We start from the raw sequence: 24,669 nt of genomic DNA on the forward strand, positions 1-24,669 counted from the left end.
TGGGTAACACTTTTACATAATATGACAAAAAATAACTGTCAGCCTCAAATTCTCTTCTTAACTAAACGATCCTTTAAGGGTAAGTACCAGGGGGCGCCTGGGTGGCTCAGTCGTTAAGCGTCTGCCTTCAGCTCAGGGTGTGATCCCAGTGTTCTGGGATTGAGCCCCACAGCAGGCTCCTCTGCTGGGAGCCTGCTTCTCCCTCTCCCACTCCCCTTGCTTGTGTTCCCTCTCTCGCTGGCTGTCTCTCTCTCTCAAATAAATAAATAAAATCTTAAAAAAAAAAAAAAAAGTAAGTACCCAAAAAAGGTGTTTTCAGACAAATAAAGACCAAGAGTTTTCTACCTACATACCCTTACTTCTTAAACTACTAAAAAATGTAATTGAAGAAGGAAATAGAATTAGAAGAAAGGAGTTGGACGCAAGAGATTAGAACAAGCAAAGACATTTCAAGTTGATAAATATAAACACTGACTGTAGAACTAACCAAGCAATTGCTTGTATTTAGAATGTTGGGAGAAGAGTGAACAGAAATGCTAGATATGAATAATGTGGAAAACAGCAGGAGAAACATTGAAGCTGAAACTTCTGAGGTCTTGGGTTGCTCGGGAGGAGGATGGGAAATTATTTTTTAAATTTAAGGCATATTATGCATTTTAAAATTTAAAAGAAATCTCCAGCTTGGAGAAGGGAGGAAAATTAAACTAAATCCAGTAGAAGAAAGAAAAGGGAAACAAAACTTAGGTAAAATAATCAAAATAAATATAAGAGGATTAAACTCTTCCTGTTTAAAAGAAAGGGTTTCTTGGCTTACGTAAAAACTAATACAACCTCAGTAGAACTATTTAAAAGTGACTGAAGCTGTATAATTGAAGAAAAAGGTGATAAAAACCTACTATATTAATGTTAATTCAGACATAAAGAAGGTAAGTAAATAATCAAAGGTGATATTTATAAGGAGCTATATTCAATAGTCGGTAAGTATATAACAACATGGCCCCCAAAGATATAGAGCCCCAAAAAAGGATTTGTTAAAAATTGATAGATGGTTTTTAAAAAACATCTGTAATAATAAAAAAATTAGAACAGACAAAAATTGATCAGACAGAAAAAGTTTTATTCAGTAGACATGTATAGAATTGTATACTCCAGACAGAATGAATATACTCCTCTCTGTGAACATATATGGAATATTTCAGCTGAAGTACAATGAAGACTAAAATTTATAACCCTGGTTGTACATATTAGAAAATAAGGGGCTAAGAATTAATTAGCAAGTTTTAGAAAGAAAACTGAATAGGTTCAGGTCAGTTTTGCAACTTAAAGAACAGGTTAAACAAAAGGAAAATAGAAGGAAAGACATAATGAAAATTAGAGCAGACGTTAATGAAATAGAAAAACAGAGGAAACAGAGAAATCAGTAACACCAAAAACTGGCTCTGTGAAATGAATAAACTAGAAAGGGGTGTCAGGGACAGGGCCCTGGTGCATGCCAACATTTTGTGCTGGAGAAGAGGAGCAGAGGACACTAAAAAATCTGGAAAGGGTCAACTGTGTCACAGGCAACTTGGATTTCTTGACAAGAGGTAGCTGGTAACCCTGACAAGACTGGTCCCAGGGAAATGATGGAGACAAGTCTGGTTGGAGTAGATTGGAGCAAAGCTTGAGAAGTGGGGGCAGCAACTTACAAACAACGGCAAAACCTTTTTGTGGTAAGTTTTTATGTGTAGGGAAGCAGAGAATTAGACTCGTAGTTGGAAGGGGGGGCCTATGGTCCTGAGAGAATTTTCTCTTTTAAAATGAGATACAAGGGTATGTTTATACGCTGTTGAAGTCCGTTTGAGAGGAGGAATTAACGAGGCAGGTGAGGGCCAGGAAGTACAGAGCCAAGCCCTGCACCAGATGAGACCGAATGGGAGCCAGAGCCTGGGAGGTGGTTTTGACCTTTGCTAACAGCAGGGGCCTTTCATGAAGTTTATGGATAGACTGTAGTTTTGATGTGGGTTGAACATTGAGTAGCTCTGCGATTGTTTCTTTATAATTAATGAACTGTTATTAAACGAAAGATCGGTTGGCAAGTGGGGCTATGAGAGAAAGGAGGAGCAAGCATCAAATGAAATGTTAGAGAGGGGTAAGGTGAGTGTGCCCCAGGGGGGAGGGTCGTCAGAAGACTGAGTCATTTGGGATTTGAGGCCAAAAATGTAAGTGAAGTCAAGCCGCCCACTTGCACGCGTGTAGCGGTGTTGCGCGGTTAGGAGCAGGCGTGAGCAGGAGCCACGTGGCTGTCACAGCGGGGAGGGTTTGCCTAGCACGTACGAGAGAGGGAGTGGAAAGCAGGGCAGTGAAGGACATTTGCAGGGCTGTAGTTGGAGTAGAGGATCCTGGTGCACCACCTGGATGAGGAGCAAAGGGAGGCCGTGGCAGGAATGAGTAGTCGTGAGCCTGGGGAGGGCGCGTGGATCAGAGGTTTTAAGGTTGAAGAAGTCTCTGAATATTCCAGTGCAAGGTACTGGGGACTTGGGGACAAGAGTTAACTGCATCAAAAATGCCCTGCATGTTCTGAGCTTCAACTTAGGATACAGGAAAAGTAAAAAAAAAGTCACAAAGAACAAAGCTGGGAGCCCAGTTCGATTATAGGATTTATTTCAGTGTGTGACAAGATTTAAGCATTTTCTGGAAAGGTCCATACCATTCTTAAACATATGGTCAGAAAATTTTTCTTAATATTGTCTGAATTATAATTAAGATCTGCTGGAATAGTAGACAACGGTTACAGACAAGTGGTTAATGAAAATTGGACAGGGGTGAAGGAGGAGACAGCACGTTAATGAATAAAAGATCAAGTACTCTGCGTTTGGAGTTTGGCCAGGCAGCTGTTAATTGTGTTCTTTTTACTTCTGGATGTTCTAGATTTCAGAATTTCACTGGTAAAATTTGTATAAATAAATAAATCTAAAAACCTTTTAGAAATGGAATGAGATTGCCAACTTTTTGTTTGTCGAGTAAGTGGGGAAAACTCACCATGAGTTATCAACATAATTATTTAAAGAAAAAGCTCAACACAAGTTTGAGTACAAGGACATGACCTCAAAATAAAGTCTGGTTCTTTTAAGAGAGAATATTTGACAATCTTACACTGACGTGCATTTATATAGAGACCCAGATATATTTTCATCATCTTTTTTTTTTTTTATAAAGATTTTATTTATTTATTTGACAGAGAGAGAGACAGCCAGCGAGAGAGGGAACACAAGCAGGGGGAGTGGGAGAGGAAGAAGCAGGCTCCCTGCCGAGGAGCCTGATGTGGGACTCGATCCCATAACTCCGGGATCACACCCTGAGCCGAAGGCAGACGCTTAACCGCTGTGCCACCCAGGCGCCCCAATATATTTTCATCATCTTGCTCAGGACCTGTGTAAACCTGCGCGGCTGCATTTCAGAAGCACCTAACTTGGGAACAGTTAGGCCGGTGCCTTTTGGTGATACTGTTACCAACCAAAACAGTAGCTAAGGTAGAATCTTAGCCATAACGAGTGAAGGAATTTGAAGGGCCTCGTAGAACCCTGTGAGGATTTCCATTAAAGGGTCAGGATCCTTTACAAACTCTCACCTCCCCCAGCCCAGTTACATTCTGTGTCTATCCATATCCCTCCTTATAATTCTGCGTTTAAGTAGGTAGTTTGGCCAGAGGCAGGCACTAGGCTAAGATACAAATGTCTTGGCTAATTTGGACAGTCCGTCAATGCTATATCTGCAGAATGTGGTTCATAGTGTGGTGCTCACTAAATGTCTGAGATGAACTTAAATGAAATGATCTCCAAATGGCAACTCCTAACAGTGGAAGGAAAAATCCTTTCAAGCAGTAATATACTTTTTTGATTTTGGTGAATAGTAAATAAAACCTGCAAACACAATGAGGAAAATTCCTTAGAACAGATAACACGAATGCCTGAATTATTTTCCTGAGTTAATCACCTGGATAGTAATGGCTCACATCTATCGAGTGCTTGCAGATGACCTCACTGCCTTGTGTCTCAGTCATCTCTGTACTCCACAAGCATGCATTGAGTTCCTCCTTGGTTATTCTGGGCACTGCTTCTAACTAGGCACAGGGGATGTAGAGCTAAGTAAGTCAGACACATTTCTGCTGTTACAGGGAAGTCATATGAAAACAGTACTTTTCTAAAAAATAACATAATTTTAGATAGTCAAGCCATATGAAGAAAGTAGTGTTGAAGTGCAGAGAAAACCCGCGGGAAGCCCTTTTAGAAACGGTGCTCAGAAAATGCCCCTCGTGCAGTTGGGTGACAGTTGAACTAGCTCTTTGAAGGAAGTACTATCATCACATCTTTTTCCATGTGTGGTGACCCGGGAATACCCTGGTTAAACAGCCTGCCCAAGGTCGCACAGCTGTTGAGTTGCAGGGCCAGGGTTCAAGCCAGGCAGCCTGACTCCAGAACCATTTCTCTGTATTGTCATGCCGAAGGCTGTCGAAATGGATAAGCAAGTCATGCTTTCAATGGAAATGTCTTACTTGAACCCAGCCATTTTTTGCTTTAGAAAACTGATAATCCGGGACACCTGGCTGGCTTCAGTGGATCATGGGACTCTTGGTCTGGGGGTTGTGAGTTCAAGCCCCACTTTGGGTGCAGAGAGTACTTGAAAATCTTTAAAAAAAAAAAAAATGGAACACTGATAATCCTATTGAGGTAGACTGACTCCTCTCCTTCATTGTGTGGTCTTCCTTTTGGCCATTTCACTGTCAGTCAGCACCTCTTGTAGACCACAGCAGCAGCAAAGAGAAGGGCTACCAAGTAAAATGGATTATGTGCTTATTTATTACAAAACATTAGCTTGGGGAGTGACGGAGCAGAAACCATGGCATTAAATGGCTTTTAATTAACCTTGGGATTTAACTTCTCTCTATTCTCTATGATTTTCATTTAATACAAATACTTAAGAGTTTTTTGTTTCATGATTTTTTTTTTTTTTTTTTTTTTTTGGTCCAGAGGTTCTTTTTGTGGTTCAGAGTGAAACTATATTTAACTAAAGATTGTGTGTAGTTGGAGGAGTGTCAGAGACCAGATCGAGGGAGCCCAGACATAGGCCTCTGTATTTTTGGACGTTTGCTCATCGTTCCACACGAGAGCCTGTTGTAGGCCAGGTATCTTATACAAAGTGCTTTGCTTGGGGTGAGACAAATCAGCACTTTCTCTGCCCTCAGGGGACATACAGTTAATTATTTAGTCATAGTGATAATTCCTGGAAAGGTGAAAGTCCAGATGTATATGCAAATTGTTTCCTATATACATTCTCTAAATAGGTCCTGTATGGTACAAGGTGGGTAAAAGAATTACTCATTACAGCTCGGGTGGCCTGAGAATAACTGTTTAATGTTGGAAAACAACTCTAGCTGATGGAAAGGTAGCACCTGGTGTAGTATACCTGTCTTACTGATCACTATATCATAGCCAAACTGTACTAGTTTTCCCACTAACCTTGACTATATAGGGCCATTTCTTAAAATTATGTTTACCCTTCAGCAATTAACATTTCTCAATTAACAGATTATTGATCAGTATTTGTTAAATTAGGGAGCCTGAGTGGCTCAGTCAGTTAAGCATCTGCCTTCGGCTCAGGTCATGATCCAAGGGTTCTGGAATTGAGCCCCGTGTCCTCAGTAGGAAGCCTGCTTCTCCCTCTACCTTCCACTCCCCCTGCTTGTGCTTGCACTCTCTGTCTCAGTCAAATAAATAAATAAAATCTTTTAAAAATATATTTGTTTAGCTTTACAATGTAATGTAGAATTGTAGTGGTTTCATCTTATTCCTGAGATAATACTGTTTTTTTTTCATCTGTAGGATAGTTTATTCAAATACTAAAGAGGAAATTCTCAAAATACTTTCCTTTTATTCTCTTTCCCTTCCTTACAAGATTGTGGGGGTTTTGTGGGGTTTGTTTTTTTGTGGGGTTTTTTTGGCTTTTTTGCTTTTTGTTTGTTTTTGAGGGAAGATAATTCTGCTTATATTATAATTTAGATCAGTACAAAGCTATCTATTTTATGCAAAAGGATATAAAATCCCAAGCGTGTACCATTCTGCTTTTATATTTCAGTAAGGTATTGTTTGCAATAGGTCTTGCATCAAGAATGGAATAGATGTGGGGCGCCTGGGTGGCACAGAGGTTAAGCGTCTGCCTTCTGCTCAGGGCGTGATCCCGGTGTTGTGGGATCGAGCCCCATATCAGGCTCCTCCGCTATGAGCCTGCTTCTTCCTCTCCCACTCCCTCTGCTTGTGTTCCCTCTCTCGCTGGCTGTCTCTACCTCTGTCAAATAAATAAATAAAATCTTTAAAAAAAAAAGAGTGGAATAGATGTGAAAAATGAGTATAATTCAAGGGTCAAATTACTACATTTTAATCATATCACTCAGATATTCTTCCATTTCTTGCTCCTTTAAGCCATAGTGTAGATGATCGGTTTTCTTAGCAGTGACCATACTTAGAACCTGTGAATGTCTTTAATCAGCTAACAACTGATTGCATTTGATGTCACATCAGTGAGGTCATTTTACCAGCACCCCGATGGTAGTATCTGGAGAATACAACTTTAATACTTGCTGTGGGGAACTGGTCCACAATCTCTCAGCTTGTTGGCGTTGTCCTCCATGTTCTGGAGGAATAGAAGGAAGAGAGAGTGCTTGTATTTGCTCTCTTCTCTGAGGTTTGGCTACTTGGTGAGCCCCCGGTCTTGGGTCTACTGCAGAGGGGTACTTGGAGCAACAAGAGTGTAACTGGGAGTGGCAGGAGGCAAAGGCCAAAAGTTCTAGTGGTGGACTCCGCCAGAGGAGAATGCCCATGTCACGGTGAAAGAGACCAGTGGGATTTCTCCTTGTGCTTGTCCTTAGGATCCGTCATCAGATCTTTTGATGTCTTCCTCTTGGCGTCTTGCTTTTGGCTGCCCGCAGAGTCTGCTCTGTAAATGAGCTGGTAAGGACACATGTTCTCTGTAAGCACTCAGCTCCAAAAGGGGTCCTCCCTCCCTCCACGCTCCAGTGTCTAAGCAGAGCTACAGTGTGGCAGCCTTGTATATAGAGTTCAGCCTTGGAATGGGGAGATTTATCTAGACTTTCTTTTTGCTCAAGAAGAACGTGGGTGGATTCTCCTTGATTTACCTTTCCATTTAGTGGAAACAGAACTTGAACTGACAGCCAGGTATAAGTGTTCATGGGTTCATAGTCTCTTTTCAGTTCTTCTGCAGCCTGAGAGAAGTAGTGAGTGGTAAAGGGATGAGGTTGTGGGGAGGTTGGGACAGAAGGGAACAGGTGACCTCAGGGAAAGTGTATGTTTCTTAGAACAATTTTACTGAGTATTAAGGGTTTTAGAGTTACATCTAGCCCATAGGGGAGTACTTCTTGGATTTTGGTCTTTTAAGAATGAGGAGATTTACCATCCTTTTTACCAGTTAGGAAGTTGAGTTGGGGAATGTTAAGGTGATCTTACCATGTGATTCTTTTTTCGGGAACCAAATAGTAGCCTTCTTGCCATTTCTCCTGTGGTCTGCCTAGGCATCTGGTCATTACTGCTCATACGTAGGGGTTGTTAATAAGACCCCTCTGAAACTAGTCAGTTACCATTTTTTATTTAGTTTGGAGTTAGAAGAATGAAGTGCGGCTCTATTAATATACTATAACTTGTTTCTTTTCAGCTTTATTAATTATGGAGGGTTCTACAGAAGTAGTTATGCTGTCATTCTATTTACCCTCAAAGCTTTACTTCAAATTTTAATTTTTAAAAATATATCTCCATCTATGTTTATAGTAATAAGCCTCTGAGTCTGAATCCCAATAATGCAACTGATTGTTAGATTGAATTTTTGGTAAGTTATTCAGCCAGTCTAACGGAATGTATAGCCCATAGTGGACATTCAGTAAATGCTGCTTCCCTCTTTTCTTCACCTGTTCTCTTAGATAAAATGTTTTGGGACGCCTGGGTGGCTCAGTCAGTTAAATGTCTGCCTTCGGACAGACATTTGGGCTGCTTGCTCAGCAGGGAGCCTGCTTCTCCCTCTGCCTGCTGCCCCCTCTGGTTGTGCTTACTCTCTCTCTGTGTCAAATAAATAAATAAAATCTTTAAAAAAATTTTTTTTAATTAAGTGTTTTAAATTGCTTGTTTTATTATACTGTATAGTTAATATATGTGCCTATCGAACAATACTCCAAATACTAAAAAGTTACATTAGGAAAAGACATTGTTCCCTCTAGTCCTATTTCCACATTTCCCAGTTCCCTAGTTCCTCTCCTTAGCGAGAACTACTTATGCTGTGCCTCTTGTGTAATCTTCTGGGCATATTCTGTGCTTATGCTTATTGAAGTCTGTGAGGCTTATACATGTGTGCACATGCACATTTACAAAGAGCATACCATTCGTATATAACCAGTCCCCTATTGATGGACATTTGTGCTTGTTTTATCTTTTGCTGTTACAGAAAGTGCTGCAATAAATATCATTATATGCATTTATTTTTTAAGCTCATTTGTCACTCTGTAGAATAAATAACCGGAAGTAAATTTTCTAGTCCAATGATTATAGGAATTTCTTTAATAATAGCTGTTGCCAAATTCCTTTTACGTAGAATTTGTATGAGTTTTCACCCTGATCCATGATATATGAGTGTTTGTATTTGTACTACAACTTACTGACCAGTGCTGTCAAACTCTAATCTTTGCTAATCTGATAAATGAAAAATAGTATTTCATTGTACTTTTAATTTATGTTTAACTTATTATTGACTGTGCTTTCATATGTTTAAAAGTCATGCATATGTCCTTTTATGTGAACTTTTTATACCTATCCTTTGCTTATTTTCATTTTCTCATGAGCATTTTTTTGCTTATTTGTCAAAGGTTTTAGTATTAAAGAATTAACCATTTGTGTGCCACATGTTACAAATATTTTTTTCTCCATCTATTATTTATTTCTTTACTTTGGTATAACAAGAGTCTTTAAAAGAATCCAGTGCGTTGTTCTTTAATTTTATGGTATCAAATTTAACAAAAAAAAATTTTATGGCTTCTGTTGTGTGTCATTCATTCTTAAGAAGCATTTCTCCTACGGAGACTGAAAAATAGTTGCTAGCTTATCATTTCTTTTTTCTAGTGCTTACTTTTATGGCTTCTTTGTTTTTGTTTTTTGTTTTTACATTTATATCCTTAATCCTTTAAGGAATTATTTTGGTGTAAGGAGTGATAATCAGTCCTAGAGATCCAACTTAACTTGTTTCTAGTTGTTATAATACCATTATTTCCTTATTGACATGAGATACTAACATTGACTTTGACATATCACTAGTTCTCCTTTGTATTTGAATCTATTCCTTAGACAAACTTCGGTAAAAATTTTGTCAGGAAATTCTGTACAATTTCCTCTCTCTTTTATTGTTTTGTCATTCATGGGTCACAATTTAATTGTAATGATTTTCTGGTTATCAGTAAATCATGATTCTATAACATTCAACCTTCTAGAACAAATCTAGAAATAAGTAGGAAAATGTTCCACTGTATCTGTTCTGTATCCAGCTGTTTTATACGTAAACATAAAGAAGAGTTACCTGCAGTGATTCAGAAAGTGTATCATATGCACACCTACCTGAAAAAAAATCGCAAACTAGAAGAAAACAGCTCTGAGAAAGAGAAATACAGGGGTATAAGAAACTGCTGTTGAATAACATAACCAGTGAAAATCATAGATAATTCAAGATTAATTCTAATAATGTGACTATGAAGTTTGATTGCATTATATTTTATTTATTTATTTCAGAGAGAGAGAGAGCACGCATGTGCGCACACACAAACGGGGAGGGGCAGAGGCAGAAGCAGACTCCCCGCTGAACAGGGAGCCTGATGCAGGGCTCCATCCCAGACCCTGAGATCATGACCTGAGCGGAAGGCAGATGCTTAACTGACTGAGCCACACAGGTGCCCCATTTTAATGCAATTTTTAAAAAACATTTTAAAAATAGAACAGGCACATGTAAAAACAGGGACTTGTAGGTGGCTCAGTCGGTTAGGCGTCTGCCTTCAACTCCAGTCATGATTCCAGGGTCTGGGATCGAGTACTGAGTTGGGCTCCTTGCTCGGCTGGGAGACTGCTTCTCCCTCTGCCTGCTCTGCCTGCTCTGCCTGCCGCTCTCCCTGCTTGTGCTTCTCTCTCTCTCTCTCTCTCTCTCTCTCTGACAGATAGATAAACAAAATCTTAAAAAATAAAATAAATTGAACAAAAGCAGAACAATTCTTGATGATTTTTAATAAAACATTCTATACTAGTTGCACCTGGCAGCTGTCCTTCTAGTATCTCTAATCCAGTCCCCCATGCTTCTGATTGCAAGTACCTGGACTTCGAGCAGCTTTCTTCTTAGCTAGTCTTGCCTTATTATTTTCTGATGTTGTCGAGCCCTCCAGTATATTGGCCTCTACTTCTCCCTATCTATCATCTCTTTCTTGTCTTCACCTTCTTCACTGTCCAGCTTAGATTTTATGATCCATCACTTCAGTAACTCACCAATAACTGAGCTCGTGTTGCTGCTTTTTCTCTGATGGTACTTGTTTGTGAAACGCCAGACCAGGATGAACTCATGTATCTGCTTCCTCAGTAACCTGTCTGTGGGCATTTGAGCATTGCTGAAGAAAATGACACAATGGGACAGGTGAGAGCCATGTAAATTCGTGGGCACCGTGGTCATCTAGACTTGTCAGTACTCCCCAGCGACCCCACTAGACTACTTTGGGTAACTCATTTTTTCCTCTTTCTACAGAGATTATTTCAAATCTTTGCTACTCTCTACAAACCTGTGTGGCCTCTTCACTCTTAGCAGATGACTTCAGCTCCAGTCACACAGAGAAAGGAAAAGCCAGCAGAGTAGAACTCCCTCAACTTCCTACTACCCAGTGTTTGTGTGTTTCTACATCTAGACCTGAATTCTCTTCCTTCCTGCTTCTTATTGGGAAGAGGCGTCTTTCTTCCTGCACAAGGGCAGTCTCTCCATGTGCTCTGAGTCTTTCCACTTTGCGTGAGCTTTATCTTTCCCTTCTTCTGCCTCATCAGTTTCTCTCTCTCTCTCTCTCCCTGCTAGATCCTTCCCTTGGGATTTAAATGGGCTCCAGTCTCTCCCATCTTAAAAGAAGCATATGAACAAGAACCTCCCTCAAGTGCACCCCTCTTTCTTCCCCAACGGTTGTACTGTTGCCACATCTTCAAGGTCAAACTTGTCAGGGGCATTATCCGCTCTCACTACCTCCATTGCATTTCCCACTGGCTCCACAGCCCCCTGCACCTTGACTTTTACCCTTAACATTTTTTAAATTACCACCAGTAGAATAGACACAGGAGAAAATAAAGGAACAAAGAAAAGCCGATGAATATAGGAAAAAATACAGGGAACACACAAAACAAAATTTAAAAACACTCCAAATATGTCAGTAATTACAATGAACTTGAAAGGTTAAACTGTATGGTGTCATCTATTTCTTTAATAGCCTAGAAAAGGCAAAAGCATAGTATCAAAAAGCAGATCACTGAGAGGAGGACATTGACGGTGCAGGCAGGACGCAGGAACCTCTCGCATGATCCCATGTTTTACATATTGATTGTTGTGTTTCCTGACTTTATGTTTGTCACAACTCATATTTTATACTTAGGTTTGGTGAATTTAATTGTGTGTTATTTATATCACCGTGAAGCTGACAAAAAAGAAATTTAATAGAAAGCAGCATAATATAATACTTGGCTTCCAGTGAGTTTGTATTTACAAGTCATACTCATGTAAACACAATACTTTTTAACTGAAAATTTGATTATATTGCATGAGGAGGATGACAGGAGGGGAAAGGGAGCTAGAAGATATTAATCCTAGTTGACCATTAATAGGAAATTGAGAGAATGTCTAAGACTGATGAACCAAGAATTAGCAACGAAAGCAGTTTGTTTAGAAACTACTAAGCAAAAATTGGAAGGAAAAGCTAAAGGAGGAGACGCTGGGAGGCAGACTTGCGAGTCTGGAAGCGTGGTACAAGGCACTGATGTTTTGTTAATAAACCTGTTAGAGTTCCTTTACAGCTTTGACCACATGCCTATATCATTTTAGTAAAAACTAATTTTAAAATTTGGAGCAGTGCACTGCTAGAAATAACTAGAAAGACCAGAAATGGGCATCGAACCCAGCTTAGTTGAAGGGAGAGTGGACGCTCTGATGTGATGGACCGCTTTTCCAGGAAGGTCACATTTGGGCTGAATGTGAAAGGGTGGGTTCCGACACACCAAGTGATTTCCTGCAGAATGTCACTCGTTATTAAGGATGTTTCCTCTCTTGTAACTTTGTTAAACTCGAGCAGTGGGGCGTCTGGGTGGCTCAGTCGTTAAGCGTCTGCCTTCGGCTCAAGGCGTGATCCCGGAGTCCTGGGATCGAGTCCCACATCGGGCTCCTCCGCTGGGAGCCTGCTTTTTCCTCTCCCACTCCCCCTGCTTGTGTTCCCTCTCTCATTGGCTCTCTCTCTCTCTCTCTCTCAAATAAATAAATAAATAACCTCTCTCAGTGGCTCTCTCTCTCTCTCAAATAAATAAATAAAATAAAATAAAATAAAAACTCAAGCAGTACTTCCAAAAGATGCTTTATTGATTTATTGCATTTTCTAGGCTTATATTCTTGCCGGCCATGGAAAGATGACACAAATCTTTCCTTTGTATATTTTTCTTCTTAAAAAGCATTGCTGGTCTATCTAGCACTATTATGTTGAGTGCGAATGTTTGATGGGATATTCTTATCCTGTTTCTGTTTTTTCGGCTTATCACTCAGTGCTACTCCATCTTTTTCAGATTTGGTGATATAATGTTTCTCTTGTATGAACTTTTCCTTCTGGTCATATTCCTAATTGACTATAATGATAATTTTTTAATATGTCGTTGTGTGACATTGCTGAAGATTGTCTTTTGGTTTCTTAGACTTCCGTTAATAAACTGTATTGGCCACCTTTTTTTCATTGGTATCATCCTTTTAAGGTTTCAAAATCATACTCATTTCTGGGGGCGCTTGGGTGGCTTAGTAGGTTAAGCCTCTGACTCTTGGTTTTGGCTCAGATCCTGATCTTAGAGTCGTGGAATTGATCCCCACATTGGGCTCCCCACTCATCAGGGAGTCTACTTCTCTCTCTCTCTCTCTCTCTCTCTCTCTCTGCCCCTCCCCCTGCTTGCACTCTCTCTCTCTCAAATAAACCTTTAAAAAATAAAATAAAATCATACCTATTTCTGATTCCTAAAGACAGTCAGCTGAAAGGTCACTTATAATATTGAAGTTTGAAAAATTATGGGGTTACTCCCTAAGGGCAGGCAGGGTCACCCTGTTGTGCAGCACTGCCTTTTACATTCCTGCAGTGCATAGCAGGGTAGCGTCAGAAAGTTTTGGAGGCATTTTATTTTAATAATGACTGTCTTATCAAATCTATTGACATCTCATTGAAATAAGCTTTAATATATAAAATAGATTTTTTTCTATTGGTAATTTATGTGGGGTACTTACAATAAAAGGCACTACTTGGTGGGTCCATTCATGGAGCAACCACTATTGGAATGATGAGGAGATGTAAAAGATACAGTGCTTTACCACTTAGACGCTCACAGTGTGGTAGGAGGTAGTTAAAAAAAAAAAAAGGGCAGTCACACTGTAAGGTATTTACTATTGTATACAGAAATGTCCTGGGTGCTGTAGGAACACAGGAAGAGAAACCACAGGCCTTCTATTTTCAATAAGCATTCTTTTCTGCTATTTAAAAGTCTTTGCCATTCATAAAGCTACTATTTTCACTGAAACCATTCACTATTTTGCCTCTTGAAGTGAAAATTCACCTTGAAACACTGAAATTGGGGAAGGAGGGAGGCATTATTGTACAATAACATAATATAATAAAGGAAGCATACCAGTTGAGAGAATTTTTCTGCAACTACACTCAGATTTATTGTCTGGCTCCTCACAGAATAAGCATTAGTCATTATTAGTGCTATCTTCAGTCGTGCTTCCGCACAAGATGTGGCTGTTTTTTAAATTGTCCTTTGATAAAAATCCAAAGTTGTCATTCTAAAGAGAACTAAAATAATACCTGTGGACAGTTTCTCTGTAAGGTAATTTGATACATAGAGCAACAAGGATGTTGAGAAGAGTTCTTTTCCTCTTAGGGTTGTGTGTGTGTGTGTGTGTGTGTGTGTGTGTCCGTGTGCGCACGTGCGATTCTTCTTTTGGGAGAGTGGAGTTAAAATCTCTAATTGTGGTCATGGATTTATGTACTTTTTTCTTTGTTCTGTCATTTTTGCTTGTTGAAACTTGAGTTACAAAGCACATGCATAATTATATTTATGATTGTTCTGCTTGCCCTTGTATCATTATGTGGTGTCTCTTTTTACTTCGTTAGTACAGTACTCCTTGTGTTGAAGTCTATTTGTCAGATATTATTATAGCGTCCCTACCTCTCTTTTGCTGTTTGCATAGTATAGTATATTTTTCCCCATAATTTTACTTTCAGTCTATCTGTGTATTCATACTTACAGTGCATCTCTTAGCTGTCTCTAAGACAGGCTTTTTCAAAAATTCATTCGATAATCTCTTTGAATTGAAATAATTAGTTTATGTTAAATATAATTATCTGCTTGGGAAGTCTATAATTTACTCTTTTGTTTTTGTCCCATCTCTTTGTTGTAGTTATTGTATTGTTCCTCTCTTCTTCCTTCCTTGCCTACTTTTGAGTTAATCAGTGTTTTTTAGTATTCCATTTAAATTCCTCTATTGATTTCTTACCTATGTCTCTGCAATTTTAGTGCATTTTAGTGCTTGCTCTAGAGATTACAGAATGCATTCATATATTATTATGGTCTCCATACTGTTAATATTGTACCCGTTCAGATAAAATGTAAGACTTTTGTAAGAGTATTTTAATTCCCCTGGCCTTTGTACTTGTATTTTCACATATACTCACATCTGCTTACATTATAAACCCCATAGTACGGTGGTATAAATTTTTGCTTTAAATAGTGTCTTTTAAAGAAAGTAAGAGATGAAGAAATATGTACTCTTTTATACTTACTCACATATTTCCTATTTCCAGAGCTCTTTATTCCTTTGTGTAGATTCAGGTTACCATCTATGGTCATTTCCCTTTGGACAGAAAAACTTTTTTTAGTGTTTTATATAGTGTATGTCTTCTGGCAGCAAATTCTTTTAGCTCTTGTTCGTCTAAAAATGTCTTTGTTTTCTTTTTTGAAGAATATTTTCACTGGATAAAGAATTTAGGGTTTCAGTATGGGTTTTTTTGCAGCGCATGAAATATCTTGCATTGTCACCTGATCTCTGTTGTTTCTGAGGAAAAGTGAGCTGCCATTTGAATTGTCATTCCTTTGTTTGTATTGTGTTGTTTTTCCCTGGATACTTTTAAGGTTCCCCCTCCCTGCCCCAAAGACATGATTTCTAGCAGTTTGTCTGATAAGGAAACGGGCACATAAAGGTTAAAATAGCTTGCCCAAGAATGCATAGCTAGTGAGTAGAAAAATTCATTTCAGTTGGTATTGAAGGCAGGAGAAATTCTGTTCTTATTCAAGAAGTAGACTGTGGATCCATGAGATGCAGCCTTGAAGAGCTAATGAAACTATGACCTTTAATTACTTTGAATATGCTGCACTCTGGGCAAGCTTTAGGGTTCCGTTGCCACTGCTGCAGGAAGAATGACAGAAAGCAAGGTCTACTGGCTTGAGTGGACAACTTGAAGAAGGAAAGGCCAAGATCTAACCTTGCGTTTTCAGCTAAAGATGGGGACAAAAACTTGTAGATATTCTATAATTAAGCTAACGTGATTTCCTGTATCTACTAGCCTTAGGGCTGAGATAGTTCTTAAACTCACCGTTTAATCCAGCATGAGCTGAATTCATATTCTTGCTAGGTTTTCTGTTTGAGAGTGAAGCTGTTGATCAGGAAAGAATGAGATCAGTTATTCCAAATTATTCTTCAGAGAGTTTCTTCACGGAAAGAGTATGCACCTGAGTGGTGCTCTGGCAATCCTAAGAAAAGATGGGGTTGTGGGGGAAATATTTTTGGGTGGGTGTTTTATAATCAGAATTACATAATATATTTTCTATATATTCTATTTTTAACTTATAAGACTCATATAAATGCATTCTGAATAAGTTGGATGGCTCATAAAATGATCATGCTGAATGTCAAAAGTTGAGATCTTATTTTTAAAAAGGATTTTGGAGAATATGCCACTTTTTCCAACCTAGGTGGTGGGATGAGAAAGAATAATATTTTTAGATGAGCCCCCTATCCTCTCTCTGCTCTCCAGGTAGACACAGCCATACCTGTGCTTTTCCTAGAATCTCCTATTCTTTTGGTGGAATCATCCAGAAACAATGTAATCCTACGTTAGAGGTCATGTGTTATCCAATGGGCCAAATCCAGCCTTTTGGTGATTTTTTGTATGGCCCTGAACTAAGAAAGGTTCTTAAATTTTTAAGAAGCTAGGGGGAAAAATGCATAAGCAACAGAGATAGTTACAGTCTACAAAGCTTAAAATATTTATTATCCAGTTTTTTACAGAAATGTTTGCTGAGCCCTCTTTCTTACCATACTTGCTGGGGATACTAAAAAGTCAGGGATTCTACCCATATATAACTTATTTGATCACGAGTTTCTCTTTAGGGAATTGATTATATAGCAACCCCTCTTTTTTATGTTTGCAGACTACTAGAATTTAAACATGTTTGATAAGAATCTCTTAATTGTTCATTGTTCCCTTATGTTTACCTCTGCATTTAAAAATAGTGATAAGTCTGTGTATCAGCTGACATTGCTGTAACAGACCATTCCAACACCCAGTGGCTTAAACTAACAAGCATATATTATTTCTCATGAGTCAGTGGGTCATCTGGGGAACCAGATGATTTAATCTGGGCTCAGGTGGGAGTGGCTCTGCTCTATGTATTTTTCATCTTCCTTCTGGTGTCAGTCTGGGCAAGTCCTTCTCGGGCTGATGGCAGAAGTTTAAGAGAGGAAGCTGAAACACAGCAAAATCTCTTGATGACCAGCTTGGGACCAGCTATACTGTCACTTCCAGCTCATTCTTTTGGCCAAAGTAAATCGCGTGACTGAACTCCCAAAGAGCGGGGAACTAAGTCCTACTCTTAGTGGAAGGACACTAGAGAGTTACGTGGCTAGGGGCATGAAAATTTGAGGCCAGTAATGCAGTCTGTCATAGTTTGGTTTACCGTCAGGATGTGCCTTGCAACCAGTATTGGGAGGTGGGTATTAATATGCATCAAAGATTTGGACAGCAGGGCATCATTTCCCAGAAGTCCTTCTCTAAGGGGCATCAGGAGTACAAGGGCCCTGAATTCCTTCAGTTTAGCATTTATATACTGAGTGCATTCTTTGTACCTAACACTATATTAAGTTATGGAGCTTATGGAGCTTCGGTCTAACAGTGAAAACAGACCATGACACATACTTAGAAGATGGTGTGAGAGTTCCAGTAGTAGAAATTTGTACTGGATATAAAAATAGCAACAAAAGAGAGAGGGAATCAACTCTGCTTTGTGGAAAGACATAGAAAGCTTTTTGAGGAGGAGATAAAATTAAATCTTGAAGCATGGACAGGTCCACATTCCCTGCAGAACAAGTTCAGGTAGAGAAGTACAATTTATGGGGCAAAGTACAGCAACCTGTTAATGCTTAGAAATTGATTATAATTAACATCTCTTGTTTGTGCTCAGATAATAGAAAAGTCTGTAAGAGCCAGTGAATAACTTTGCATTTACCTCCTTCTTACGTTATTTATTGCAGTAGTTTTCAGACTTCAGCCTGCATCAGAATCACCCAGAGGATTGGTTAGAACACAGATTGCTAGGCCCACCCCCAGAGCTTGGTACTCAGTAGGTCTGGAACAGGGCCAGAGAATTTGCATTTCTAACAAGTTTCCAGATGATGCTGATGGTGCTGGTTCAGGGACAACACTTGGAGAAGTATTGATTTATTGAGCCTTTCCTCTGAGTCTGGCGCTGTGCAATGTGGTGAGTATATAAAAATGAAAAGAAAACATCCCTGTCCTCAAATCGCTCATGGTAGGGTGGCAGAGACAGAGAAGTCAGTGTATAATGATAGTAAGGTGGAGCGGGTAATGAGCTACGAGAAAGCAGTTTGCTGTGCGAATACACCAAGGGGCACTAGTTCACAATGAGGCCGGAGGCTGAGGTGTGCGTAAGACCCAGAGACCTCTCTTTAATTTGCACCGTGTTAAAAAAAAAAAATCTGAAAGTAGAGACCTCAGGTTTTATGGAGCCCTTTTACATACATAATTAAATTTTATTTTCTCCTGTTAAAAAAAAATCGTAAAGTAATAACAAAGAGAAAAATGACCTTGAGTCATGTTCTTCATGAGCATGGTAAATGGAGTCATCGTTAATGTCGCCCTTAAGAAATTTTTTGGTCAAAATTTTTTTAGGCAAGCTAGTAGTTGTATAGGCCGGACAGCGTGGGCTGAATTAGTTACTTTGCAACTAAAAAATACTCATTTCTTTTGTTAATTTGTGCTACTCATCTTCAGCTATTTTAAAGAAATTTGTCGGAGAAAGATGTTACGTTTATTACGTGTGACTCTGTGTTCTCACAAAAACGGCTAGACGTGTGTCAGAATGCAGGCAAAACCGAACGAGAGAGCCGGAGCATCGAGCGCTGGTGAAACAGTTCGTAGGGCAGCTGGTCCTGGGGTCAGGTGCCGAGCCTGCCCTTGACCAGGATTCACCACGGTTGTGGGCTAGTGTGAGACTGTGAGACAGACCCACACCTTTACCTCAAGAGTAGTGCTGAGGAGGACTGCGGTGGGCATTCGGTCAGCGCTGTGGCTCTTGGCTGAGCACCACAAGCTGCGTGAGGGGCTTGGGCAGGGAGCGATCAGGATACCTGAAGCAGGCAGCTGGTTGGTCAGTTGACTGAACTATATGCCAGCAAATGAAAGCGTGAATGTGACAAGTAGCGGGGCCAGTTCGGAGAAACAGATCTGTATTTGTGAACTTGTTTGTCTTGGCATTAAAGACGTTCTGCCCTTTTAATGACACAGTCCTGGGCTGTGTCATCATCTCGACCTAAGGGGATAATACCCTTAGAGGAGTAATGGTCTGTGTGGCTTCCATCTATCTGTCTCTTTATATATATTTTTTAATCAAAAGCATATACCTAGGGGAGCCTGGGTGGCTCAGTTGGTTCAACATCCAACTCTTGATTTTGGCTCGGCTCATGATCTCAGGGTTGTGAGATCGAGCCCCACGCTGGGCTTCGCACTGAGCGTGGAGCCTGCTTGGGATTCTCTCTCTCTCTCCTTCCCGGCTCCCGTCCACCCTTCCCCCCACTTGTGTGCAGGCGCACTCTCTCTAAAAAAAAGAAAACATATGCCTAAAGTTATGCAGAACATTTCATTTTAAAGTTATATTCCCTCTGGCAAAGCGAGCTAAAGTCAAGTAGAAAGTATAAATAGAACTCTCTCACTTTAAAATCGTGTAGTGCGATGTATTTTCATTGAAGTTGAATTATTAATGACAATTATTTGTAGTCTTTTTAACTGTCCTTTTTAAAATATAATTTCATTAACAATGAAATCTTACAACCTTTTTCTTAGCATACATCTGTGGATGGATACACTGAACCGCATATCCAGCCTACCAAATCAAGTAGCAGACAGAACATCCCTCGCTGTAGAAACTCCATTACGTCAGCAACAGATGAACAGCCTCACATTGGAAATTATCGTTTACAAAAAACAATAGGGAAGGGAAATTTTGCCAAAGTGAAATTGGCAAGACATGTTCTAACTGGTAGAGAGGTAAGTTTTCATGATGCTTTTTAATATTTGCTTGGATCTCTCCAGAGTCTTATGACAAAGCTTTCCTATAGCTGATGCTTGGAATAAATGACATTTAAAATATAGTAAACACTGAGATATGTGTGAATGGAACATCTGTAGACAGAGCTATATTATGGCACAAAAAGTTGGTCTTTGAAGGTTCAGAAAAGACGTCCCTGCATGTAGCATCTTCATAAATCACGTGTACTGCGGTTGAGCTTTCCTCAGACTTCTGTCTTCTTTATATGGTTTCTGTAAACATTTCTGACCACCTTTGTTCCCCGACCCTAGCAGCAGGGCCAGTGTAAGTTCTCATTAATTACTGCTTAAGGTAAATTAGTTATGAATGTATATAAAGTCACCCACTAACTTTATCTATTTAGAGACCACATTGCACTTGCGGTTAAAAACAGGTGTTTTTCTAGGTAGTAAGAGAATTGGGCTTCTAAAATCCCATGTGTTGTAAATTATGTGTATATAGATAGCAAAAATTTATGTATTTAATAATTATTACTAATATTTAATAATTTGTATAATAAAGACTGAAAAAGTTAATATTACTTAATGTTGCCTGGATCCAGTTAGGACATTATGAAGATCTCAGTCATAATTTGTTTTTAATAAGTTTTTCTTTTGTGCTATACATAATATTATTGTCACGTACGGTTCATTTTAGTCCTCTGCCCATTCTGGCTCCAGGAGCTGTTCAGATGCAGGTTCTATTAGGCAGAGACTTAGACTTAATCCATTTGGTCAGTCCACTGCTATAAGCAAACTTGGGTGTTTGATTTCTCTAATCATTTTATTCACATGATACTTAACCTACTGAAAGCTTATAAGCCCCTCCTTTCTGGTAATTATAACATACTAAGATCAGAAGTAAAAGATTAAGATACAAATGATCTTTACTTTAAAGGGGAGACTTGGAAGTAATACGAAAGGTGTCATTTTATTGACTCAGAATCTGATATGATGAAGACATAGGTCAGTGAAACACATCTTAAGGCTGCCAGATAGTCACAACTTTACCATCTAGTGATGTGAACACCAAATATAACTAAATTACATCTAGTTAGGAATGAAACAGAAGATTTTTTCTTTATAAGTTTTTAATCCATCAAAATACATATTCTCAAATATATACCTTAATGATTCTCTTTTTCAGGTTGCTGTGAAAATAATAGACAAAACTCAGCTAAATCCTACCAGTCTACAAAAGGTATTTAATTATTTTAATAGTAAGTAATTAGAATATAAGTTTATTAATCTATGATATTCTGTAAAATCAGTTATCCTAAATTTCCTTTTAGGTAAAATACTACATTTCATTAATATCTGAAGACATGATATAAAACAGTATTTATATTTAATAATGCTTCAATTATATTTATCAAGTAGTTGTTTGAGAAATATCTACAACTCAAATGAATACACCATATGAAAGGGATTTATGTCTTTTAATTCAGTAGCATAAAACTTTGTAACAAATATTTTGAAATACTCAGGATTCTGCTTTATTTAAAAATCTATTTATAATTGCATGGTGCACTGGGTGTTATATGCAACTAATGAATCATCGAATTTTACATCAAAAACCAGGGATGTACTGTATGGTGACTAACATAATATAATAAAAAAACATTAAAAAATCTATTTATAGTTAATTATGCCCATAGACGGTTTCTTTTTATTGCTTCACTTTCTTTTCTTCCTTCTTCCACAGGAACTAGCCTCTCAGTTAACTTAGAGTAAAAAATAGTAACATTTCTTCAAAGAACGCAAATAAAAAACAGCAGGGGGAGAAAAAGAAAGGAGTTAGGGTGGAGATTGCCCTGATTAAACCTAGGAAAGCTATTTCAGGTTGCTCATTATACTTATGTGGGAAAAGTTTCTCCGATACACATTTTAGTGCATTAAGAATGAAGCAAATATTTTAACACGTATGCCCTATATGTTAAGTTTGTATGTGGTGAATTAGTATACATTGTGATTTTTTATTAGAATGTAATAGGGTCATGGTTACATATGAAAATGTGACAGATAACTTGGAGTTCCTAAAACAGGTGGAATCTTAATGTAAGAACTTTTTAGTATGGTGTGTTCAACTATACCTGCTATGGTTTTAACATTAAATTAAAAATTTGGGTCTGTGATAGCAAGGCTTTCCCACTTAGCTCAGTGCCAGATAACTCAGTTTATTTTATATACTTAGAGATCTGTCTTTGTACTACTTTTATATTTAGCAATCAATGTAACTTTCATAGCTTTGATATTTCTGACCAGGGAGAACGAAATGTTTGCCACATTCTTTTTTTTCCTCTGTGAGATGGTATACCTTACGGATGTCTTCTGGGAGAAGCGTCTAGCACTGATCTGTTAGCTAATTATGATGCAGTTCTATGAGTTACAAAATGGCATCCTCTCTGGGCAGATAAATTATCCAAAGATGCTCTTTTCAAACTGGGCTGGAGCCACAGTGGAGCAGATTTTGCCACCCCTCTGCCGGGAACCTTTTAAAAATGCACAAAGTGCTTAAGTGGCTCCGTCCACCCCCGTCTGGCTTCTCCACTCTTCCTGGATTAATCTGTGAGTTACTCTGGTACACCAGGTGATTTTAAGTGACATTAAGTGATTGCGGCCTGTTTTGCAAGTTAGATGCCCAGTAATATGACCCCCACTCAGTCTTTCCCAAAGGGGCCCAGAGACGACTGTAGAACCACACTTGAACTTGTGGAAACATGCAGATGTGAAGCTGAATGTTGCTTTATTTATCTGAATAACTAAAAAATGTACTTGATGACAAGTAATTTCTGTTGAAAATTCTGCTAATCTTGCTGATGAAGTGTTGCTTTTCCAAATAGGTATATAAAGAATGATGGCAATTTTGTTTTCTTTAATCTATGAAAATAAAATCCAAGGAAAGATAGACATTCACTAAATGTAGCCTGTACACTGTGTATATGTCATTATTTTTGAAATAATATTCATTCATTCTCATAGATTTGCTCTCAGTTAAGAGTTTTGAAAACAAACAGATGAGGCTTGGTTAGTTCCCGTGCATTGTAGAACATTCAGCATTTGGCCGGTAGGATCTCCCAGTCTTTCTTTATAGCTAAAAAAGAAATAATGGAATGAGAAGTAATCTGTTTTCCTTGGCATTGACAGTGAAGTCCTAAAGGTAAAAAATAGCAAAATATATTGTCCATGTCATAGGTGTGCTTATTAAAAGGCAGATAATGGTAACACATATATTTGAAATAAAGATTCACTTTAATCTCATTTCCAAAAGCGTTCAGTTAAATCTTATTATGGACTTGATCAGAATTTAAGCTGATTCCCATCCTTTATGTTCTCTTCTGTGTGTAACATATTTATAGGAAATAGTACTTTCCTTTGACAATATCAGTGATAAACAAAGTAACCTAAATTTGATACCACAACTGTTCAAAACTTCTAAAATATAAAGCTCTCAAAAGCAGTTTGGTCTTTGGAATTGTTAAGCATCTTTGGCTTCAACATTGTTCACATAATATACTCGTATTATTTGTATCACATATTTTGAATTAATGGGATCCAATTTAGTAAGTTTCCATCATTAAAAAATTATATGAGTTCGATGCTGTATTTACCCCTTCCTCTTTGGACCATGAATCTCATGGGGTTTATGAACTATACTAGCAATTTCTGGGGATCTTTTAAGCAGCCTAATAATGTTGGAGGAAAAGCAAAACAATGAAGCAGTTTTGTTGATAGTTCATGTACTCAAAATGTAAGATTAATTATTTTCTCAGAAATTTTGCTAAGTTTTTAAACTTGGACACATTAGTTTATACATGGATGGCAAAGTCTGTGTTAGCTTTTCTCAGCTCATAGCCAGGTGGGTGCAGTTTACCTATATTCTGCATATTGTTTATTAATTTGCATTTTCTGTTGTTTTACTATGTTGCATTATAGTCCCAACTCACAAAAATGGCTCAGTGGTTCTGAAGTGATTTACTGAGTAGTAAAGCCTGAAATGAGAATAAAGATAGGACTGCTGTAACTCAGAATTATGTCCTTAATAATAAAGAGGGCTGCAGCATTACAACGACATAGACTGTGAATCTCTGTGCTAGGACAGTGGTTTTGTACAAGCAGGGAAAGTACAATCAATTTTCAGTAACTGACATCTGATAATTAGACTTATTAAGTGAATAATCCATTTACTCCTAGTGTCTGGTATGTTATCTGTTGTATAAAATGTTGTCAAATGGCGACCTAAGCCACGTAAACTTTGGTGAGTTTTCAGATAAAGCCCAGCAACCTCTCTGGTAAGTTTTCCAGAGCATCGGCAAAATAATTTTTACCATGGTCACTATAGGTAGGAAGGAGGACAGAACCATGGAAACAATATTCAGAATCAAATTTCTGTTAACAAATTATCAAGAAACCAAACTTGTAAAAGCAATCGTATGATTATTGACACATATTTTTGTCAAGGAGAAAGCAGAAGAATCTCTTTGGCAGTGTTCCTTACCAGATATCTCTGTTGGACATATGTTGAAATGCCAGTTACTGTCACATATGCGTTCTTTATACCATATTTCATTTTATTGTTCTTTTCACATGTGTGGGCCATTTGAAGGAAAAGTCTTGACCAATTCTTTTGTGGGTTGGTGAAAACCTAAGTGATAAGAGTTAGCATTTTGCAAGCTGGGTTGTAGATTGCAAAAGTTGTCTTTGAATTAGTAATGATGAAACACCAGGAG

General features: G+C 38.4%; 1 protein-coding gene across 3 annotated transcripts in view; it reads left to right on the forward strand.

Annotated features, from left to right (window-relative positions):
* Positions 1–24,669, forward strand: part of MARK1 (microtubule affinity regulating kinase 1) — a 95,688-nt gene that overhangs the window by 6,067 nt on the left and 64,952 nt on the right. For all 3 annotated transcript variants that reach the window (XM_034667207.1, XM_034667206.1, XM_034667205.1), the window contains exons 2-3: positions 19,697–19,900; positions 21,087–21,140. In XM_034667207.1, coding sequence (XP_034523098.1) covers positions 19,697–19,900; positions 21,087–21,140 — 258 coding nt within the window. The remainder of the gene's footprint in view (positions 1–19,696; positions 19,901–21,086; positions 21,141–24,669) is intronic.

Source organism: Ailuropoda melanoleuca, chromosome 8 (assembly GCF_002007445.2).
Source record: "Ailuropoda melanoleuca isolate Jingjing chromosome 8, ASM200744v2, whole genome shotgun sequence".
Taxonomy (NCBI): domain Eukaryota; kingdom Metazoa; phylum Chordata; class Mammalia; order Carnivora; family Ursidae; genus Ailuropoda; species Ailuropoda melanoleuca.